Source organism: Strix uralensis, chromosome 5, assembly GCF_047716275.1.
Source record: "Strix uralensis isolate ZFMK-TIS-50842 chromosome 5, bStrUra1, whole genome shotgun sequence".
Lineage (NCBI taxonomy): Eukaryota > Metazoa > Chordata > Aves > Strigiformes > Strigidae > Strix > Strix uralensis.
This window is the reverse complement of record NC_133976.1, coordinates 88,779,290-88,800,550: the sequence shown is the minus strand read 5'-3', so window position 1 is coordinate 88,800,550 and position 21,261 is coordinate 88,779,290. Positions and strand designations below refer to the sequence as shown.

Below are 21,261 nucleotides of genomic sequence, written 5' to 3'. Positions count from 1 at the left end.
GCGATTAGAGAAGAGAGGCACAGCAATGCTGTAGGTAGCTGCACTCCATAAGGTGACACCCATTAATAAAGGATATTCACTTTGGACTGACAGAATTAACCCTTGTGACTCAGTGTATGGTTTTTGTACCAGTTTACCGATACAAGAGGTTACAGATAATGACTTGCATGGATTTAGCTCTAACTGTACCGTATCTCTCTGCACATAGTCCCTGTTGATCTGTAACTATCCGTGCACCTTATCCAGCTAATCCTCATTTCTTTCTATGTTTCTTAAAAAAGCCTATTCCTAACAGTTTTGTTTCTCAATTTCATCAAATAGATTAATTTCAAGAATCTCTCTCTTTCTGTAGGTCTAGTCACATTTTAAGGATTGTGACAGTGGAGATTACTTCTTTGTGTGTACAGAGGGAGCCTAGAACAAAAAACAGAGTACTGAACTGAAGAGAAAACAAGGTAACTTGTACTGCCCGCTGAGTGAAGGAAAACCACTCTAAACCACTTTCTCTCTATATATATATACACACACAGAGAGGCACGCACACATACACACAACTGTCATCGTTACTTTAACAAAAGAGAAAATCCTTTCGTAGATTAATTCAGTCAGGAACTGAAAGTGCTAGAAGAATGTTATTTCTAAAGGAACATAGATACTGAGAAAACTAATTACCTATCTGTCCTTGCCCTGCCTGGGAAAACTGTGTGTTCCAAACCTGAGGATGCTATAATCAGTAAAGAAATTGTCTTTCTTTAGACTTTGGTTTTCAAAACCTCTGTAACTCTTGCAACAAATCTGCATGTTCAAATTCTGTTGCAAAATCTACAAAGCATGTAATTGCATGAACGTGTATTTGTCTGAACGAGTACTTACTTCCCCCATGCTCCCCCTTAATTAACCTAGCAATAAGGAAAGCGTTCCAGGATTGATTAAGTTTTGAAAAAACTCAATGGCTGTGGTTGGAAGGGACCCCTCTGGAGTCATGTGGTCCAAGCCCTCTGCTCCAGCAGAGCTGGTTGCCCAGGACCACGCCCAAGCAGCTTTTGAAGGTCTCCAAAGATGGAGACTCTGCCACCTCCCTGGGCAACCTATGGCAGGGCTCAGTCACCCTCACAATGAAAAAGTGTTTCTTGACGTTCAGAGGGAACCTTCTCTCTTTCACTTTATGCCCATTGTCTCTGGTCCTGTCACAAGGCATCACCTGAAAGAGCCTGGCTCAGTCTTCTTTATATCCCCTCTTCAGGTATTTATATACATTGATAAGATGCCCCTGAGCCTTCTCCTCCTTTGACCGACCAGTCCCAGCTCTCTCAGTCTTTCCTCACATGAGAGGTGCTCCAGTCCCATTCATCATTCCATGGCCCTTTGCTGGACTCTCTCCAGTAGCTCCCATCTCTCGTACTGGGAAGCCCAGCACTGGACACAGCAGCCCAGGTGTGGTCTCACCAGTGCTGACCAATGTCAACAGACAGTAAGTCTTATTATTGGACATAATAAATGCAAGTGAAGGGGTAGCCTTCATAGTGTAGCACTGCACTTTCAAGAGTGATGTTTATCCATAGTATTTTTATTTACAGTATGCAGCAGAAGAGCACCCATCTAATCCTTCTCTGATGAACGGCCAGCTTTGGGTGCTTCAAAGGAAGATACAGATGTGCTATATTGAAAAAGCTCTGCAATAAACTCTCCAGTAAGAAAAATGCCTTTCCATTCTTCTCCTTTAGGGGTTGATTATGTCCTGAACATTTATTTGGGTTTTTATTCCCCACCTTGTCCAGTGTTCTCTCTCTCCAGATGAAGTATAACTTTCACTGAACCTAAAGATTTCATAGCAGAATTAGATGGTTTAATGTATGTACTACTTCAGTTGCAGCCATAGAGAAAATACAACTGATCTGATCCGTTTAACAGTTCTCACTTTTTAGCCACCTTGACATTCTCCTCCTTAGTTGGAATATCTGCACTTTACCAGCTGTTCTGAGGAAACAAAATTTTCTTTGTTACCTGCAAAGCCTCAGAGCGCAACACAGATTTGGTTTATCATAATCAACAGAATCATCATTTTTTTCAAAATGCAGGTATAAGGCCTTTTATGGCTAAAGATTTATTAACTTATTTTTCCTTTTAGAAGTTACATTATTACAACTACTTACATGTTAGTAATTTTTGATGCCTCCAGTATAGATGATGGGTTTCAAGTTTAGGACATTTTAATGGAAGATATTCATTGCTAGAACTAGCTTTGCAAATAACAGGACAGCAAAAATGTAATTTTTCATATGTTAGTACTACAACGTAGGTGAATTACACCCGTGTTAAGCTCCCACAACTGAAGAGCAGCCCTGCAACGTTATACCTGACTTGCACATACATCTAGTGCATGATACAAGAATTAAAACTAGTTCTTTATGTTTCATAAGCAATCGAATACATCCATGCTTCTGAAATTATTCAGTGCTCTGAGAGACAGTGCACTGTGAGAGTGCACCAGAGGGCTATAGGACCCACAGAAGTTTAGCTTGCTCATCACTGCAGAGTGGTTTACTTAACGGCACATGTGAAAGCATCCCCTGACCCCTCGATGAGTCCTTTGCCCGTTTTACAAGGAAAACAAATGCCAAACTTCTTTGGGGAAAGGTTGACTACAGAATGAAGGGAGAACGAAGATAACATCAAGTCAGAGGAGGAGTGATGTCTGTAATAAAATATAGTCCTAAGCAAATCCTTAAATAGTAAAATGTGTGTCAGTGATTAAAATAAATGCACAAATAAGAGCATAACATGGTGATGGAACTGCAGTCTCGATGTGGTAGTCAGTATGTGGTGAGTTAACCCTGGTAGGCAGCTAAGCACCACGCAGCTGCTTGCTCACTCCCCCTCCCAGTGGGATGGGCGAGAGAGTCAGAAGGGCAAAGTGAGAAAATTCATGGGTCAAGATGCAGACCGTTTAATAAATAAGAAAAAACCCACCCCAACAACGACAACAAAAAAACCAACCCACAAGTGATGCTAAAGCAATCGCTCACTACCAGCAGACTGATGCCCAGCCAGATTCTGAGCAATTTTTGGATAAACTCCCACCCCACTTCTATTGCTGAGCATGCTGTTATATTTGGATTGGACTGGAGTATCACTTTGGCCAGTTTGGGTCACCTGGGCCAGCTGAGTCCCCTGCCAGGCTCCTGCCCACCCCAACCTCCTCGCTGGGGTGCACAATGAGAAACAGGAGTGGCCTGGACCCTGTGTACGGGCTGTTCAGCAATAGCTAAAATACTGGTGTGTTCCCAACGCTCTTCTGGTCACCAGTCTAGAAGACAGGAGCACATGGGCTGCTGTGAAGAAAATAAACCCCATCCCAGCCAGCCCTAGTACACAGCGGTATCAATTTATTGCAATCTGTGTAATTTTACTTGCTGTCTTTGCTTCTCTGAGAATCAGAGATCTAACAAAGTATAATTATTTTTCAAAGCATTTTTCCTGAAAATAACTTTGGTTAAATCCTGAGGATCAAAGAGCCTTATTTCTACAGAAATACTTCAGATAAAAGTAATGTATCTGAAAGGCTCTTAAGTTTTCTGCTGCAAAGATGGCAGCTGTTTCTGAAGTGGAGTTGCCTGTGCAAATTCTCATACTATTTTTGAAAAGTATCTTTGCACAGGTAAGTGATACAGATGCTCCTACCTCTGTTACCTACCAATTTCGAGAAGAGAATAGTCTGTCATGCTTCACATGACTGATTCAAGCTCATCTTAAGACTTACCTACGTTAAAAAGTAAACAGTCAGTGTACATTGAACTGTTACTTCCATATCTGTTCACAGTTAGAGATCTGTGTAATGCTGATTAAATTTTTTATTTAGCTACTAAATTTTTAAAGTCCCAAGGCTTTCAGAACGGCTGGTCTTTATAAGCTTTCCATATGGATCTAGAAAAATATTCACACGTATGCATTTTACTTAGGACAAGGCCAATCATTTGAGATCCTCTGATAATTTTGCTATATGGATGTTCATTTCCTACTTCAAAGAAAAAGTACTATCATGTGCAAATAATCTGTCACGTTTTGCTTGTTAATATAAGCTTTGCTGTCATCTCTTGATTTTATAAATGTATTTCAATCCATTAAATGAAAGCATCAACATTACTGCAAAGCAAATCTAAGAGCCAGCGGTCAGAAAGGGTGGTCTTCTTGCATGACTGCAGGCTGCTCCTCCTTCTATTCTGCATTCCTTCTGTGGCTAGCACGACTAGTGAGTGTTCACAAACCCTAAAGCTGCACCGAAATAAAACCAGTCTCAAGTTTCAGCATTCTCAATCCACTTTCATCCTTTTTGTCAATGGAGCCACAGCCTACCAACTCCGAACCGAAGCCTTTCTGTCCAGTGTTGTCTCTGCCCTGAGAGGATTTTGTCCACGTTAGGCAACTGCATCTCCTTCCTACCCACACAGCTAAAGCTGCCAAACGTCATCCTCGTTCTGAGCCAGGACCTTGGCATGTGACCACACCTCTGCTGCACTGCCGCTGTCGCTGTTTTTCTCCTTGTCTGGCACAACAAAGACCCGGCTCCCAGAACAGCCGCTCTGGGAACGTTTCTGTCGCTTGTGCCCTTACCTTCATTCTGCCTCTGGAGCCAATGAAGGGGACGCTTCCATTTGTTAAGTGCAGTTTTCAACCACGCATACAGATTTTAGAAATTTAGTACTAAGATTGTGAATCTTAGTATCTCAAAGACTTGGAAGTAAAGCCTGGTTTTACAGGCAGAAGTCTGTAAATCTAGGGAACTCAAAAGGAGTCTTGCCATTAGATTTTCATTTCAGCTCAGTTTAAAAATAATGTTCATATCATTCCAGTGAGAGTAGCATCCTTTTTTTCCCCTGCCATTCTCACTGCATGAAGCCAGTAGTTTTCCTTTATGGAAGCTGACCTGTTTTGGACCAAAAAAAATTACATTCAGGCTGGCTGCAAAATAATAAATAATAAATTTCATCCTGTAAAATGTGTGTGAGTTAGCAATGACCTAAACCCACTCCTACAGATGTCAGTAGTAAAATTCCCCAAGGAGCAGAGTTAGGCTGGCATGAAAGCCTTGTGATGATTTCAAATTAAGCCTGTACTCTACATGCTAATAGTGGATGTCAGATAATAAAATACTAATAGCCAAGGAGCAACAAGAAGATAAAGTACACGTTTACAAAGACAATAGATTGTGGTGGTAATAGATAAATTATGTAAGAAGTAAAAGTTATATGTAATTAGTTTCAAATAAAAACATTCTACTTCAGAGGCAGTACCTTTCTTCTAAGAGAGAAAAACACCAGAACACCAGCTTTATGTCTGGGTTTGAGGGAGTAAGTGTGTATATATACCAGTGGCTGACTGGTGCACATGTGGTGTAACCACAGCGTCCCATTCAACTGGAACACAGGTATTTACATCACCTTGAGGAAAATGGCTGGAGAAGTGGGATCTTGGGAGCTCTCTAGTAGAAGTCCCCTACAAAGAGTGGTAAAGGTGTGAAAACTTAACAAAAATCAACAGAAGAGACTGGAGCAACTGGAAGAGTTTTGTGATGTTTGATCACGGCGATACATTCACTGAAGACTTCTTGAATAACTGGTTTCATTCACGCGTCAGGGAAATGGGTTTCTGAAATGACTTTAACATGGAAAAGAACAAAGCAGCTGCTACAACCCCTGTGGCTGATTCTATGATGGGGGAGGAAGGTGGTTACGTAAGTAGGGATGCAGCGCCATACCCAGGGACAGCAGTGGAAGGACTCTAAAGGAAAACAGTACTTTACGATTAGGCAGACAAGTAGTCTAGTTGATAATGTAACAACATTGCTAGCAAAAGTACTGTGTCAGTTATGCTAAACACGAAGGATCATTAGCAAGAATCAACTTGAACACTTGCAAACAAGCAATGAGACTGTGGGCAACAAAATGCACATTTGAACTAATTGATGAGGATCTAACACCGAATATTTTAGGCATTACACAGACAGAGTAGTAAAAACTCTCGCTGGAGCACAAGGATACTTTAAGATACATAATGCCTGGTAAAGTTTTAAGTATGGTGGTTAGGCATGTGATGTAGTACAAGGGATTAAGGAGCAGTGATGGAAAAAAAAAATCTTTTTGGATTAAAAAGTGCTGCAAGAATGGAAGATAAAAGAGGTTGTACTGAAAATTAAAAATTTATAGGATCAAATCTATTCGGACTAAGAACCATTTAAATTATTTTTTACAATATTCATTCATAATTATAGAAAACCTTAATGTCATAAACAATTCCTGAAGAACAAATGCAACTAGTAATCATAGTTCATTGCGCATCATAATCATTCAGCTAATTCTCAGTCTAACAACTGACAGGTAGGTTTCTGCACAAATCCTTTCTGTGTGCTAGTAGCAAACATCTAGGGCAGATCTACCAAGCATCAGGAGAAAAATCTCTGGAACCGCTCCCTGGTCCAGTCAATTCTTTAGATTCAGGAAAAAACCATAATATTGGTGTACCATGCCATCACATGTTTTTCTTGTATATATATACACACACACACGAGAGAAATTACACTGTATCTAACACATATTCATCTCAAAAACAGCTGAAGTTCCAAATTCAACCCTTCCCATGCTTACATTCTCTTGTGTGCACATATAAAAACACACAATTGGAATCTGACTTGCTCTGCTTCCAATAGATGATTATTTAGCAAAATGGTTAGATTGTACGGTGGTGTAGAGCTTGCTTTTTTCTTTTAGATGAGCTGAAAAACTACCATATCAAAACAGTAGATTTGTTTCTTTTAAATTTTTAGCCTGCTTTACCATGCCAGTGTCCCATCACCTTTTCCTTCTTCATCTGAATTTTCAACTGCGTTTCAAATTTCAGCTTTCAGTTCTTAAATACAAAGAGGCTTTATTTATTTATTACTCAAGTAACAATCCATTTCATCTGGTTTGTTTTGCAGGAACCCAGTATTAAAATGCAACTATTTTTTCCCCTGTGGTACACATCGGTGAAAGATAAGTTCAAAGTATAAAACTTACCTGCTGACAAGAGTAATGAAAGTAGAACCATCAGCACATTCAAGGACTGTTGACCACAACTTGTCATCGTTGGCTTTCATTGGTCCATTAGAGAATTACCTGTTTGACAAGATGCAACGTCATGGTTAAGTGTCTGTTTCATCTCATTTTCATTGTTCAAACTTTTACTTCCCCACAAAGCTTTGGTAAAATGAGATGGCTTCACACAGTAAGAAAAAAAACCCACAACATTTTTCTGGACTTAGAAGCAAAACAAATTGTCCTTTCTATATTTTCGTTAACATTTCTCTCTCACTTCACCATGAATGTATACAGCTATTTACACACTTTTCATTAACCCAGAGTAGAGATGAATCATATAAAGTCTTGACTGGATATTCACACCTCCCCTGTAATCTACATTCAGCAAAACTGCGCTTGTTTTACTGTCACAAGAATGGACTGTTGCATTATGCCTGTAAGGACTAGAAGGATATAAACAATATAAAAATAAATTGGCTGCTTTGAAAGTCAATCTGTTTTACCCCATTAGAGGGTGCAGTCGCTCAGAAAGTGGGTTGAGCAACTGAGATGGTTGGAAACATCTCAAAAAATGCCTTTTCATTAGAATCAGAGCACTTTACAGGATTATTATTTCTTGTTTTCCTAGAAATGAGGGTGAGATGCGATGCAGTTTGGCTGGCAGTCATCATAAAAAGGCTATCCTAGTTCTTTGCAGAACAGCCCCACAACTGGGTGAGCCCAAACACATCTTCTACCCACCTTGATTCAGCATCACCAGCTGCACGTTCTACATTGCAGAGGCTCTGTCCCAACACAAGTATTGTCATCAACATCAGTCAGAACGTCTGGTACCCCACCCTCTTGTCACTGCTACTGCTGACTGACACTGCATGGATGAAGTCTTCAGCATCCTGAACTCATGTTGCCATTAGAGAATAATAAAGAGGTAATTTATTGGTTTGTACAACACCACTGGGAGCTTGGGCTATAAACCAGAAAGCCTAGGTGGTGCTACTGACAGCTGGTGGGGTGACTCTAATTCTTGGGTTGTTAAAAAATAACAAAGGAGCAACTTGGAAAAAAGAAAGGAAAATGGCAATTTATGTAAAAAAATTACACATTTTTTTCTGACAGCTCAAGAGCAACACGGTGCCAAATGCTTATGAAATCAGTGCTGTATCATATCAACTAGATGGTTTACTAATATGTGTCTACTACGATCTACTGAATCAAATTAAAATCCCAAGATAATTGCACCTGCATGTAAAAAAAGGGGAGCGGGTTAAAATCAACATTATCATGAATAACTAAATTCTGAGTAACATGTAGGCACAGGAGAGGAGACACAGTGCTATCCACAAAGTGTTCAGAGAAAAAAGATTTCTCACTAACAAAAAATGCTGCGTCTGGCACAAGCAGATTCTCTAAGAAGTCATCTTAGCATATGAAAAACAACAGATCACAAGCCTAAAAATTAATGTAACTTTTGTACAAGAAATCCTGACAGGTTATACTGTTATCTGCAAGCATGATTAACATCCAAACCACTGTATTTGTAGATTTAAAATAATCAGTTCTTCCAAAGGGAAAACAATTAGAAACCATAACATTGTGAGGAAAAAAAAGAAAAATGAAGAAAACTATGAATGCTAATTAAGAATATTTCTCTAAGCATCACACCTGTTTGAAAAAGGCGCCACCTTTTTTCAGAAGGATTATCATATTAAAACACCAAGCAGACTTAAAGTTAGAATTGCATAAGAAAAGGATACTGAATATAAGCCAGAGGTTAAGAATGTAGGAGTTTCATCAAGAAAAACAGATACAAAGAACAAGCTATTGCCAATATGGTTGGGAATAAAAGGAGGAAGATTTTTTTCATGAGTAAACCAAAGCTGCAGGAATTCTGATAGTGATTCGTTACCAGAGGGAAATCGTGGCTTTAGTAACAGTTAGTTAAAAAGAGATCAATGAGCACTTCTGTGTGTATCTGGGAAGAGACAGATGTTTGGTATAGCCGAGACTATTAAATAGTTCCATATCAAGAATAATTTAGGATGACATTAATGAGTTGATGCTAAGGTTTGTAATTCGATATTTGCAATTCCATGTAATTTGTATCCAGTTATTTGAGAAGAGCTGGCTGGGGGACATACACATCCTTTCTTCAGTTTGCTGGGAAACTATGGCAGCTTTAGAGGACCCGAAGAAACCTAAGGACATTTTTAGCAGTGAATGAGATAATCCAGGTAATTACAAGCTTGTGAGTGTGATGTGGATCTAGAGGAAGTTAATGGAATGGTTAATATAGAATCCAATTAGTAAATAATTAAGGAGAGTAATATAATGCATTTCACTGAGGGCTTATGATAAAGTAAATTCAATTTATCTTAGCATTGTTGTTGATGAAGGTAGCTTAAAGACAGTAATAATATAGTAGATTTCTGTAAAATATCTCACTTAGCAGCATGCAATTTGACCAGGCAGTGAGAATGATGGGGAAAAAAAACCCCAACGTATCACTTGTGGAAGACTAACTCAGACTGGAAGCAAGTGGCATGTTTTTTGAAAAGTACAATCTTGCTAGTAATTGAGTACATACGGCCTTACTGATCATTTTTTTATCAGTACTGTATGTAGAAATCTAGAGGCTTTTCAGGGAGGGGAAGATTTATTCAATTATGTCTGACAGAACTGGCAACAATGAAAGTGGCATTTTAATCCAAGTCTTGTGATGCCTGTATTTTATTAAGCGCCAGCTGGGGGGATCAGAGCAAGAGACTTGAACACTAAAGGCACACATCAAAGGCCAGGAGAGTGACATAATGTGTGTAGATGTACACAGATAGGCATATTTGTGATGATAGGGAAATGCTCCGATTTTGTAACTACTGCTTCAGTGACCATTAAACTGAGCATGACCATTTTGGGGAGGACATGTACAACTAACCATTCACTGCTTGACCGTGTTGAATTATTTTTCTTTACATGCTGCTGTCTGACTAAAGCAGCCACATTTATGCAGTATCATGGGGATGTCTCTGAGCTATTAGAGATCGATCAGCCAGGTGAAAGAGATGGGCAGGAGAACCAGCGGCACGCTAGAAGGAAGTGCCTAGATTGCACAAAGTATTTCCTAGTGCTAGATGATAGAAACATAGTCATTATCAGTGATCTAGCTGAATAATTTTTTATTATAATTATTAGTCAAGACTGACAGGGCACTTTAAAATTAGAAAATTACATTAGAAGGAAAGGGGAAAGGTAGGTTCACAGAATCACAGAATCGTCTAGGTTGGAAAAGACCTTGAAGATCATCCAGTCCAACCATTGACCTAACACTGACAGTTCCCAACTACACCAGATCCCTCAGTGCTAAGTCAACTTTACTCTTCAACCCCTCCAGGGATGGGGACTCCACCACCTCCCTGGGCAGCACATTCCAACGCCTAACCACCTGTTCTGTAAAGAAATGTTTCCTAATATCCAGTCTAAACCTTCCCTGGCGCAACTTGAGGCCATTCCCTCTTGTCCTGTCACTTGTCACTTGGTTAAAGAGACTCATCCCCAGCTCTCTGCACCCTATGACATAGTAGGTTCAGCTGTAGTTTCTTTTTTGTTTTTTTAATAAAATTTGAGGGCCTGGAGGTTACAGATTAGTTCTGTAAATCAGCAATTAGAAGGGTGGTCTAATGCACCGATTTTAATTTTTAATGCATCATTTTAAGCTTATTTGTGTGACTGTGGAGGGAAGGAGAATGCCCATCCTTTCCCATATCCTTTGAGGTTCCTAGCCTCACACCACCTCCTCCCTTCTGCTAGCAATCACAAGTATCTCTGCAGCTACGTCATAAAGCACACTAAAGAAACAGGGGAGGAATCATAGTTTCAGAGGCTTTATTTCACTGTGTTTCAACATGTCTACTACGAAACAGAAGAAATGGTCCTTCCTGACGTTTTTTAAGTTGCTTTGCTATCTTTTCACAGAATCAGGATTACGTTCGGAATATTGCTCTCCCTGCAGAAGATGCAACAATGAATGATTCAACGAGAGCAACATTCAAAGGGAAGGTGCTGTGCTGTTATGATCACGGGGACAGGAGGTTAATGTGAGACACAGCCCGTGGTGGCTTTTTGTTTCTGCGGACGAAGAGCCTGCAGCTGCACCGTAACTTCTAATGTCACCACCACTACAGAAACCAAACTCGTTTGCCTTTAACCTCCCTCCTCACTGTGGACTTCAGGTTCAGGGACCAGATCTATGTATAGGATCATTATGCCAGATTTTACTTTTTATTTACACGCCATGACATTTTAGCTCTTCCTCTGCTGCTACGCACATTGCTTTGGTTATCCTCAGAGTTTTATCTAGTTGTCTTTTCTTGAAGGGAATCAGTGAATCACTGGAAAGAAAAGTTGCCAAGAGAAATAACAATTTCACATGGCAAGATTTTTATGTAGAAATAATTTTCCCCTCGTTTTGAAGGAAAAGCTATGTTTAGAAGAGATGTTTGAAAAACATTGCGTATTTTGCATTTTTTTGGTTATTAGAAAGAACAAAAGGACCTAGCAAGAGAATTTATTAAATGCATCAACAGTGCCTCATAAATTATCTCTGTATAGAATAACAGAAAGGAAGGTGATTAAATAGATCACTTAATCCATCTTTCTGCCACAGGATTAAGAACATCTAAGCCATTCTCAGCAGAAGTTCACAGAATCTTGACCACCAGAGGGGTTTTCCAGCCTTCTCAGGCAATTCCCTGCCAGTGTTTCTCTTAACTTTATGGCTAGAAAGGTCTTCCTATGTCTAACTTGCAGCTCCTTCACTTTGATTCAAGCCTGCTCTAACCCCAGTGGAGCTGGAGAAACTGGTTACACCTCTCTTTGCATCAGTCTTTAATTAATACATACAGAAAGCACTGTCGTATCTTCATTCAGCCTTTTCTTAGGCTTACAACTTCCACTTCTTACAGTCGTTCCTTAAAAACCATATTTACTATACCTCTTAAAAATGGCTCTACACTTTATGGCAAGGTTGCACATGTAACTTTAGTGTCATTTTGGTTTCAGTTGTATTTTCTTAGTGCCCAGAAGGTCCTAATAAATACCCCGATAACTGCCAGCTCTTCCAAGGTAAATAAAGCTACAGCATTACAAAGTGCAGAGAACCACAGAGCTTCTTGCTAATTCTCATCGTTAATCACACGTATATCATTGTTCTGCCAAGATAAGTACACCTACATGCAAACATAACCGTACAGGTTAAAACATACCACCACATGTGCATAATTGAGGAGGACTCCCTCTCTCCACACCAATGCCAGCAGGCCTTCCTCCAATCTCAGCGAGTACCGCTGACTGGGCCCCGGGAAGTCCTGCCACAGCAGCAGCCGCAGTGATGGGCTTCCCTCCACTTCTTCCTCTTCTGCTGGGACATGGTCATCCTTCACAGTTATGATTAAATGCTCTGAACTCCATAATCTCTTAGTCTCCTCCTGGAAAGCCCCTTCACTACCCTCAGACACACATTAGCTTTGCTGCCCTTCCTACACTGTTGGGACAAGGAGGATCACCAGCAGGGAGACGGCCTCCTCTCCACCTATCTGCTGCTCCGAAGACAACAGACAACACTAGTTGTGTTGTGGCAGCACTAAGGGGATGAATAATGCAGCTGAAGCCATCACAGTGGTTGAGAAAGCTGTTTAAAATTAGATGGAAAAGAGAAGGCTGTGATCCAAACCTAACTTCTAGTCCAGCTCTGTTCACTTCTCACGTTAAAACAGGCTTAAAAATGCATCTAGTATGAGTTCATGAATGCTATTACAATGAAATTACAGTCTTATTACAAAGGCAGCAATGTAACTGGCATGAAAGAAAACCTGATTATTAAGAAAACATGTGGTTTCACACTGCAATAACCTCAAGAAAATGTTTATGAAAAACAGATATTAGTTTTCAGTTGACAGTTGTCTTACTTGAAACGACTGAAACGACCTACGGAAAGGAACCGCTGGTAGAAAGCCTTTTGGATTATAGTGCAGCTTTAACATTACTCAGTGTCTCTTCCCTAAAGACATCTTACTATACATATGCTTGAAGTTATTAAGCACGTGTGAGTCTCTACACAACTGCAGATAAAGCACTGCAGTCGGGGTTTTAGTATTGCTAAAGACAAACAAATTTATATCACACTAACTTGGTCATGAAATTCTTCCCAATTATTTTATAAATTTTAAAATTGAAAATATGAACTACTTTGTTTTATTTCACCTCCCCATGTTTATTATTTCCCCCGGCTATTCTCCAAACAGTTATGAAGAGACAACACACATGAGTCCTAAAAAATGAAGCTATTAAGTACGGCCTGGAGACCATCTTGTGAACTTCAAGCAGTCTATAGCTGTTATGAATAGAACAAGGCCAAGAAACCTGTACACGCTACCACTGTCAACTGTCAAAGCTGCTCACTCATCTCCTGCCTCTGTTACCCCTTTCTCTTTTCACCAACACATTTAGTCAGCCGTTGCGACCTGTCCTACACCTACATCCCGAGACACATATTCATGCAAGTTGGAAATGGATTTTTAGCAGTTCCTACCCTGACCACGCAGCACAACGTGCAGCAGAATTTGACACAGAAGTTAAAGGATTCCTTTAGTCCGAGAGTATTAATTTTAGGAATCAGTGGCACATTCAGACCTTTTAATCACAAATTTTAACTGATGAGAAACTTCCCTAAGATAGCACAAAATCTTTATTGACAGCCAAATTCCTCACCATCTTCGTAGCAAAACTAAAAATATTAAAGATATTACTATAATGTAGCTGCAGTGCAAACAAACTCTAGCTAATCAATTTCTCGGTGCAATTCATTACGTATTTGCATTTGGTAGGATAAATATTTGATTTCCTGGATTTGTGGCTGATGAAGATCAGAAAATTTTACATTGTTGCCTGTCCTGCAACTGGCCCTTCACTGTATACATTAGATCTCATTTTGGGGAAAAATACCTAAATCACTCTGGGGAGAGAGTCAGCTATGTAAAAATAACAGCTGCAGTTGTGATGATTTACTGACACTGATAACTAGCTTCAGCTACAAGTTAGTGGCAACTTTCTCACCTCTCATAAGCAAAATTCCTTCCGCAGCGAAGAGCTGCAACCTTTCCTAATACTCTCAACACCACTTAGTTTTGTTAAGAGACTGAAATATTCATATACTCTCATTTCCATGTACTGTATCAACATGAGTGTAGGCAGCTGACAAAGATTTGTTGTAGTCATCCAGAACTCTTATTTTTAGTGAACTAAACTCAGTTCCGATGTCTACCTGGATTATTGAGTCAAACAAGGCAGCCGAGTGATTCTGTGCAACCAGCTTCCAAGATTAGTCAGCTGTGTGAGCTGAAACGAGTGCTTCATTAATGAAGTAATAAATAAATCTAGTAAGATGAAACTATCAAGTCTGGTCTATTCACGGAACGAAGTAATCTGAAACAACTGAATTTTGACTCAGAAATTTTGAATGCTTTTGGTCTCCCATGAGGCAGGAACGATAAGGAAACATACACAGTTTTGTCATAATTTTCTAAGAGAGCTTGAGAGCAGGACAGGATTCACTTTAAAGTGATTACAAATCTCTGTTGTTAATCAAGTTATTTCAGCTTCTAAGAAATGCAAAGCTCTTCTTTAGGGACACTTAAGCTTGTGTTTTTGAGCTACTTTCAGGACAGAACTAGAACAAATGTACTTTAATTTAAAATACTACAATTTCCATGTCTTAATAATGTAAATTCTACTTGTTTACTGGAAACAGTTCGTGCGTGTAATTTTAAAGATGTTTTTGAGAAATAAAAGATGTTATGAAGGTAAGATGAGAGGTTTTATAACAGGCCTGGTTTAAAAATCTCCCAAATCTCATAGACGAATATTGCTCCTCTCTAGGTTATAGCATAGCTCCAAACCCTAAGAATATGTGTATCTACAAAGATGGCAGTAAACGTGGCTAGCGTATTTTTATTATCCATTTGAGAAAAAAAGTAATATATCAACAATTTATCCAGTGAAAAATGTGTGAGTAAATTCTTGGTTTCACCAACAAGTTGTCAGCTGTATATATACAGAAATTAAGAACTACCACTAGTCTCTACGGGAACACTTCTGATATATTTTCCTTTCAAAATGGCCTCTTCTGAAAAATAAACCTTCCTGTGAAAAGTCTGTTGACATCTAAATTTTATTTCATTCTCACGTTCCTGAACATCATTAATCATTTATCTGTATCTAAACAGATTGGTTTCTAACCCTCCGTCACTCTGGGTTTGTAAAACAGTTTCAATGCTCAAAAGTGAAAAAATATGAGCAGTAAGTTAAACAAAAGTTAGTGGACTCAGAAGAAAGGATTAATTTAAACATGTCAAATTCAAAGGAATTCAGAATTCTCATGAATATTTTTTTCCTCTTTCATCAACTTTAGAAAGGATGTTTCCTTTTACAAATACGAATTATTACTCCGTTCCTTTACAATCTAATTAAACATTCCAAGCCCCTTTATGGGTACCAAGTTGCACTTTAACTCTGGCTAACCTCTAGGCATCAATCCTTGCAAAGTTACTATCTTAAGCATGTCCCGTCTTACAGCACCAGAGCTAGTGTTTTCTACAAGGCTCTAAAATGATTTTCTTGCCAGCAAATATTGAAATGATAACTTGTGTTCCTGCTCAAAAATGTCACTATGCTATTTAACACATTTTTAAAACCAGGACACATTGCAATGGGAAAACCAGCTAATTTTGCTGGCCCAGTCAGCTAAGTCAGGAAAGGGTGCAAGCCCTGATTAATCTAGCAGTGCTGGGAGAAGCTGCCAGTTGTGGTTAAACTAGCAAAAATACTTTTTTTTTTTCTTCCTCGTGAGGATCATTTTACTATGCCAACACAACGTGCAGCTTATCTGACATAGATGGATCTGCACTACAAGTATTTTGGCAGTATTATTCCAACTTTCCTAAGGAAAACATCTCAACACACACTGCAGGCCAGTTCTAAATGTGAACTGAAAGCACACGAGCTGTCCTCGTGCAGACCTACGTGTAGGCTCGTCTGCCCCGCGAAGAAATGTAGGTTCCTTCCAGTGTTTAAGTGGGTTCATCTAGCACCAGCTTGGCTGTCTTAATACTACAGAGTAGTGCTGATACACCCTTAGTGCTGCCACCAACAAGGCTTGTAAGAAGTAAAATGTCCCAGGTAGTCACCAGGGGTGAACTGGCAAAACTTTGCACTTAATCTACCGTGTCCGTGTGTGTGGTGGTGGTGGTGTTTCTGGGTTGGCTCCGCTATGAATTTTTTCAAAGGGCAAGACTTTTTCACTGTTGAAATCTGAAACTAGCCATCAGTGTTCCCTGAAGAGGCAAACAATCCTCTGGATTCCAGGAAAAATTTTGGTCAAATCTTGCTCACCATCTCATTAAATATAATGATGAAAAAAAACCCATCAGAGTAAACTAAGAAAGAACTGGCCTTCCTCCTTAAAACATCTGCGATGGTATATTCAAATGTTTCACATACTGAAAGGTTTCTCAGTAACATCACAAATGAAGGCTGTTCTTAAAGCAGACTGGAACAGGATAAGGAGCTGTCACTGCACCAGCTAAGGAAAAAGGAAACTGTGTGGGAGCCGTGAACCAACAAATGTTGTAGAGAAAAACCGTATGGTAGAAGATGGGAGTAACTTCCTTTCACCTGTTCTTCTGCCTCCTTCCTGTTAAACACACCAGCCTCACAGTGCTGCAGAAAATGCTGGTTTTCACTGCTCTACACTTAAAGAATACATTAAAAAGCTGGTTTTAAGAGCAGTACGTGCCTGTGCTGCTGCAACCATCCTAGCTCATAGCCACTCTAACTAAAAAAACCTAAATTTTGGAGCCGCAAGAACATTGAATTGTTAACAAGAACTTCATTTTAAAAGTTACAAGGCAGCAGAACCAAGAAAACCGCTAGTGAATCTTTTGTCCTCTCCTCGTTGGCAGAAATACTTGTAGGACAAAAGAAAGGACAATTTTTAGTAGTCAGAACAGCAGGTGTGGAGGCTGCGAAGCAGAAGGAAAAAAGGCATGCAGAGCAACAGAAAAGTGGCTTTCAACATTATTTTTTTTAATTTTTTTTTTTGAGCATGCAGTTTGGGAACTGAAAAGCCAGGTAAAACAAAGCTGTGCTGCTGGTGGTGACATCACAGGCCCCAACCTTTGTTTCACATCTTTTGTTTTCCAGGATGTAAAAAGTGCTTATTTTATGTCTAGCTTGGGGTTTCTGCAGATTTTTTGCTGTGCACGGAGGTAGGTGTGAGAGAAGCTACTTGAAAAGATTTGTATAGAATTCCAGAGAAATCCTGTTTCTTGACCTCACACGGATCAAGCATTGAACACCACCTCCCCACTGAACCAGTGTTGAGCAAAACTATGGGAATGTACCAGAAGCATTAACTGCAGATTGAAACCACAATTCATTCAGAAGTGGCTGCCTTTGTTTAATATTTCTTTGTATATGCCCAGTGGGCAGGCATACATCATCCACACAGAGCGTACTCCTCAGTGTTCCAAGTACTACAATAGTACCTGTGAAACCTCGTCGGGAGCCGCTGACATCAACTCTGTACTTTGCTCCATACAGCCACGTACCTAAGAAACGCCTTCCACCTGAAACACTTGCCACTTGTGTGTCTGTAATTACAGCAGTGCACACACCACAACCGGAATGGAAGAGATGCCCTGAAAGCCTCACGTATAGGCAGGGAGGGAGTCAAGCCCAGCTCATGCCTGAAACAGGTTCTGGCACAGTATTCTGGGTCATTCCAGCACAAAACTGGCACTGATTGTGTGTGACCTATATGCACGCTTCTCTCTGCATCGTTACTAGAATAGTTTACTGTGTTGAAAAATTCCAATATTGGTAAGGATTAGTTTTACATTTTTAATCAGTGAAGCTTAAAGGCAAAACTTAAATGCCTCAAGAATATAACTGCACTAAGTGCCATCATGAAGACTGATGAATATCACAGAATCCCAGAATCATCTCGGTTGGAAAAGCCCTTGAAGATCCTCCAGTCCAACCATTAACCTCACCCTGACTGTTCTCAACTCCACCAGATCCCTCAGCGCTGGGTCAGCCCGACTCTTCAACCCCTCCAGGGATGGGGACTCCCCCCCTGCCCTGGGCAGCCCATTCCAACGCCCAACAACCCCTTCTGCAAAGAAATACTTCCTAAGAGCCAGTCTGACCCTGCCCTGGCGCAGCTTGAGGCCATTCCCTCTTGGCCTGGCGCTGGTTCCTTGGCTCAAGAGACTCATCCCCCCTCTCTGCACCCTCCTTTCAGGTAGTTGTAGAGGGCCATGAGGTCTCCCCTCAGCCTCCTCTTCTCCAGAATAAACCCCCCCAGTTCCCTCAGCCACTCCTCATACTTGGTTTCAATCATGGGGCTAAATCCCATTGGATTCAGACGGGTGCAAAACTATGTCACTACTGGAATAAGGTTTTGCTACACTTGAAACACTATTTCAGCTTTGCCTGGTACACGTGCAAGCCTGGTAGGAAGCTGATGTGCTCACACTACATACTGGTGACTGCAGAGCAACCCACAGCCCAGTCAGCAGTGAGCGACCCTGAACACAGGCTCATGACGACAAAGCAACCGCCTGAGGAATTACCAGCCCTGTGGACGTGTCAGCCCCTGAGCTGACAGCTGTGCTCTATGGTGGGAAGCGAAGTATTCCTAAAAAGCCATTTACCCATCTTTCTGAAGGCAGTATTACGTTTCTAGTTTCAGCATCCTTCTAAAGCCAACTCACCTCAGCGTGCACTAACAGAAAGCACCTTATAACTCGCAGATGGAAAGAACGCTGAGTCATGCATAAAATAAGCATGACCCAGCCATGTATTTTTATTCAGCTCAATTAGTTTCCTCTCCATAGAGAAGGGCATTTATTTCTGCATCTTGTGCAAAGTAATTTTACCATGGTGTTGTGATTAGCTGCTTAGCTAACTTATAATTAAGTTTCAGGGTAAAATACCGGCTTTACTGAGGTCAGTGGGAATTTTGCCTTGAAGTCAACAGGATCAACTTTTTACATCAGGTGCTCACATCTGTAGTAACAAACCATTTGTTTGTGGCTGCAGTACCCAACAGTTCCATTTGACAGAATTTTCTGAGATGGTTCCTCCGACAGTGACATTCATTTTCTATTTACCTTGTAGACCACTAGATAGATCATCATGAACAGAACGTATCAAGTCCAAATAATTCATCTGTAAGGAAGAGTGTGGCATTCATCATACATGTCACGCAGCAAAGATATTACCAGCAAGCAATACTGCAGTCATACAGGCCATTTCTTCTCCCAGATATTTTAGAGTCTAAACAAATGAAAAAAGACAAGTGGAGAGGTGGTACTATTTCTATTTTACAGAAAGAAGCTGACTGATGCACAGAGCAGTTACAGCCATAAAGGAAGAATACATCAGATTTGAGAACTGTGTATCAAGTTTCTAGGTCTAACCCCTTAAACAGGAAACACTGATTAAAAGTGCCATGCTCCTGGGAAAACTGACCAGATCGGGAAAAGAAAAATATTAAAAAAAACCCCAGACCCATTACCTATGAGAATATAAACTGACTTGATGTTCAAAGTCATAAAGTTTACATATAAAAGAGAGCACAGCTAGGTGATTCTGCTGTACCCTGTTTAGTAATGGTCAACTCTGAAGTCATCGTGAGCCACAGTGATGCCTTCTGTGCTAGTAAAGTTGGAAAGGGGCATCGAGAAGTCCAACTTACAACTGTCTGACAGGAACTAGATACCAGCCACTGTACCTTTGAGATACTCCTACAAAGTCTCTGACCCGAAGAACTTAAGAGAATTATTCAACCTGTGATTAATTAAGTAGACACTTCAATTTATTGAAAGTTTGTGATGAAAGGATACAGGGATTCCAGTATCACTTTAAACCATCCTTGCAGAAAACAGGCTCACGTATCTTTGAAGGGCCACACTCAACCTCCACGTTCAGAGATAGCGAGGAACAGGACACAACTCAGACACGGTAAAGAAGTGAAGTAAGAATGTAGAGTTTTAAATCACAAGACTGATTTTAAAAATGAGATGCTCTGTTTCTGGAAATTCTGGCTGAGTAACTGCATCTCCTCATCAAAGTACCTCATCAAAGTCTGTGTAAAAAATCCCTTACTGGCACAGTTTCTCAGAGTCTGGTCCCAAGGACCCATTCTTCTGGGTATTTTAGCAACATGAAATTAGTTACATTTGATAAGTGACAATTTTATTATCCTGTAATACAGGTAGGTTTTATTTTTTACTTCAATGGGGAACACAGAAAACCTATCATAAATCCTGGTCATAAAGCATATGAGGAAAAAAAAAAGCTGGTGCTACAGCAGTTAAGGTGATGGGGAACAATATGCAGGTAAATTTTATGAGCAGAGCATTATTTTAAGCCTAGTATCTCAATGCATTTTCAAGGTCTGTGCCCAAACATTGTATCTATTATAATAAACTTTTTTTGACCGTCTTGTCTAATAAAAATATAATCCTTTTGGCAGCTGTCACAGATGCTCATTCTGCAGTGATTTTCATTTCACTAAGCATAAGGCCTTCGGTGCCCACTATGTAATATATTTATCAGTATGGATGAAGTCATACAGCCCAGACAATCAATTGTGTCTCGGGACAGTAAATTACATCCAAAATACACCAAATTATGAAACACTTAGAACTCAAATGTACCTGAACTGAATCTAATAGAGTCTGTGAAGAGCAGAGGGGCTTTTTATATTTAGGATTAACCCACTTCAGCTACGTGTTCCAAGCCTGAATTCCAGCCTTCCCCCACATAAAGAAGTCTGATAGGGAGAAAGAAGGATTGAAATCTGCCTTTCCTATTTTACCTGGAATGACAACTCAGAGTCATCTCTGGAAAACTCTGAGGGAAAGATGGCTAATCATTCAAGAGACAAAGGTGAGAATGAGACAAAAACTAAGTGACAGTGTGATGGAAAATGGGGTCATCCAAGTAAGGAAACAGGAGCCTGATGCACAAGTGATTTCTCCAATCCTGGATAACCTTACTCTACACCTTCCCAATCTTCTACCTCCTCCAGCTGCTTAAATCATGATTTAGTCCCTCCAGCCCAAATGGT

The 21,261-nt window shown here is 40.1% G+C and overlaps 1 protein-coding gene across 3 annotated transcripts in view; it reads right to left on the bottom strand.

Annotated features, from left to right (window-relative positions):
- The window catches only part of SHISAL1 (shisa like 1), a 150,371-nt gene that overhangs the window by 39,896 nt on the left and 89,214 nt on the right, over positions 1–21,261 (bottom strand). For all 3 annotated transcript variants that reach the window (XM_074872147.1, XM_074872148.1, XM_074872146.1), the window contains one exon: positions 7,053–7,151. In XM_074872147.1, coding sequence (XP_074728248.1) covers positions 7,053–7,119 — 67 coding nt within the window. In that variant the 5' untranslated portion in view covers positions 7,120–7,151. The remainder of the gene's footprint in view (positions 1–7,052; positions 7,152–21,261) is intronic.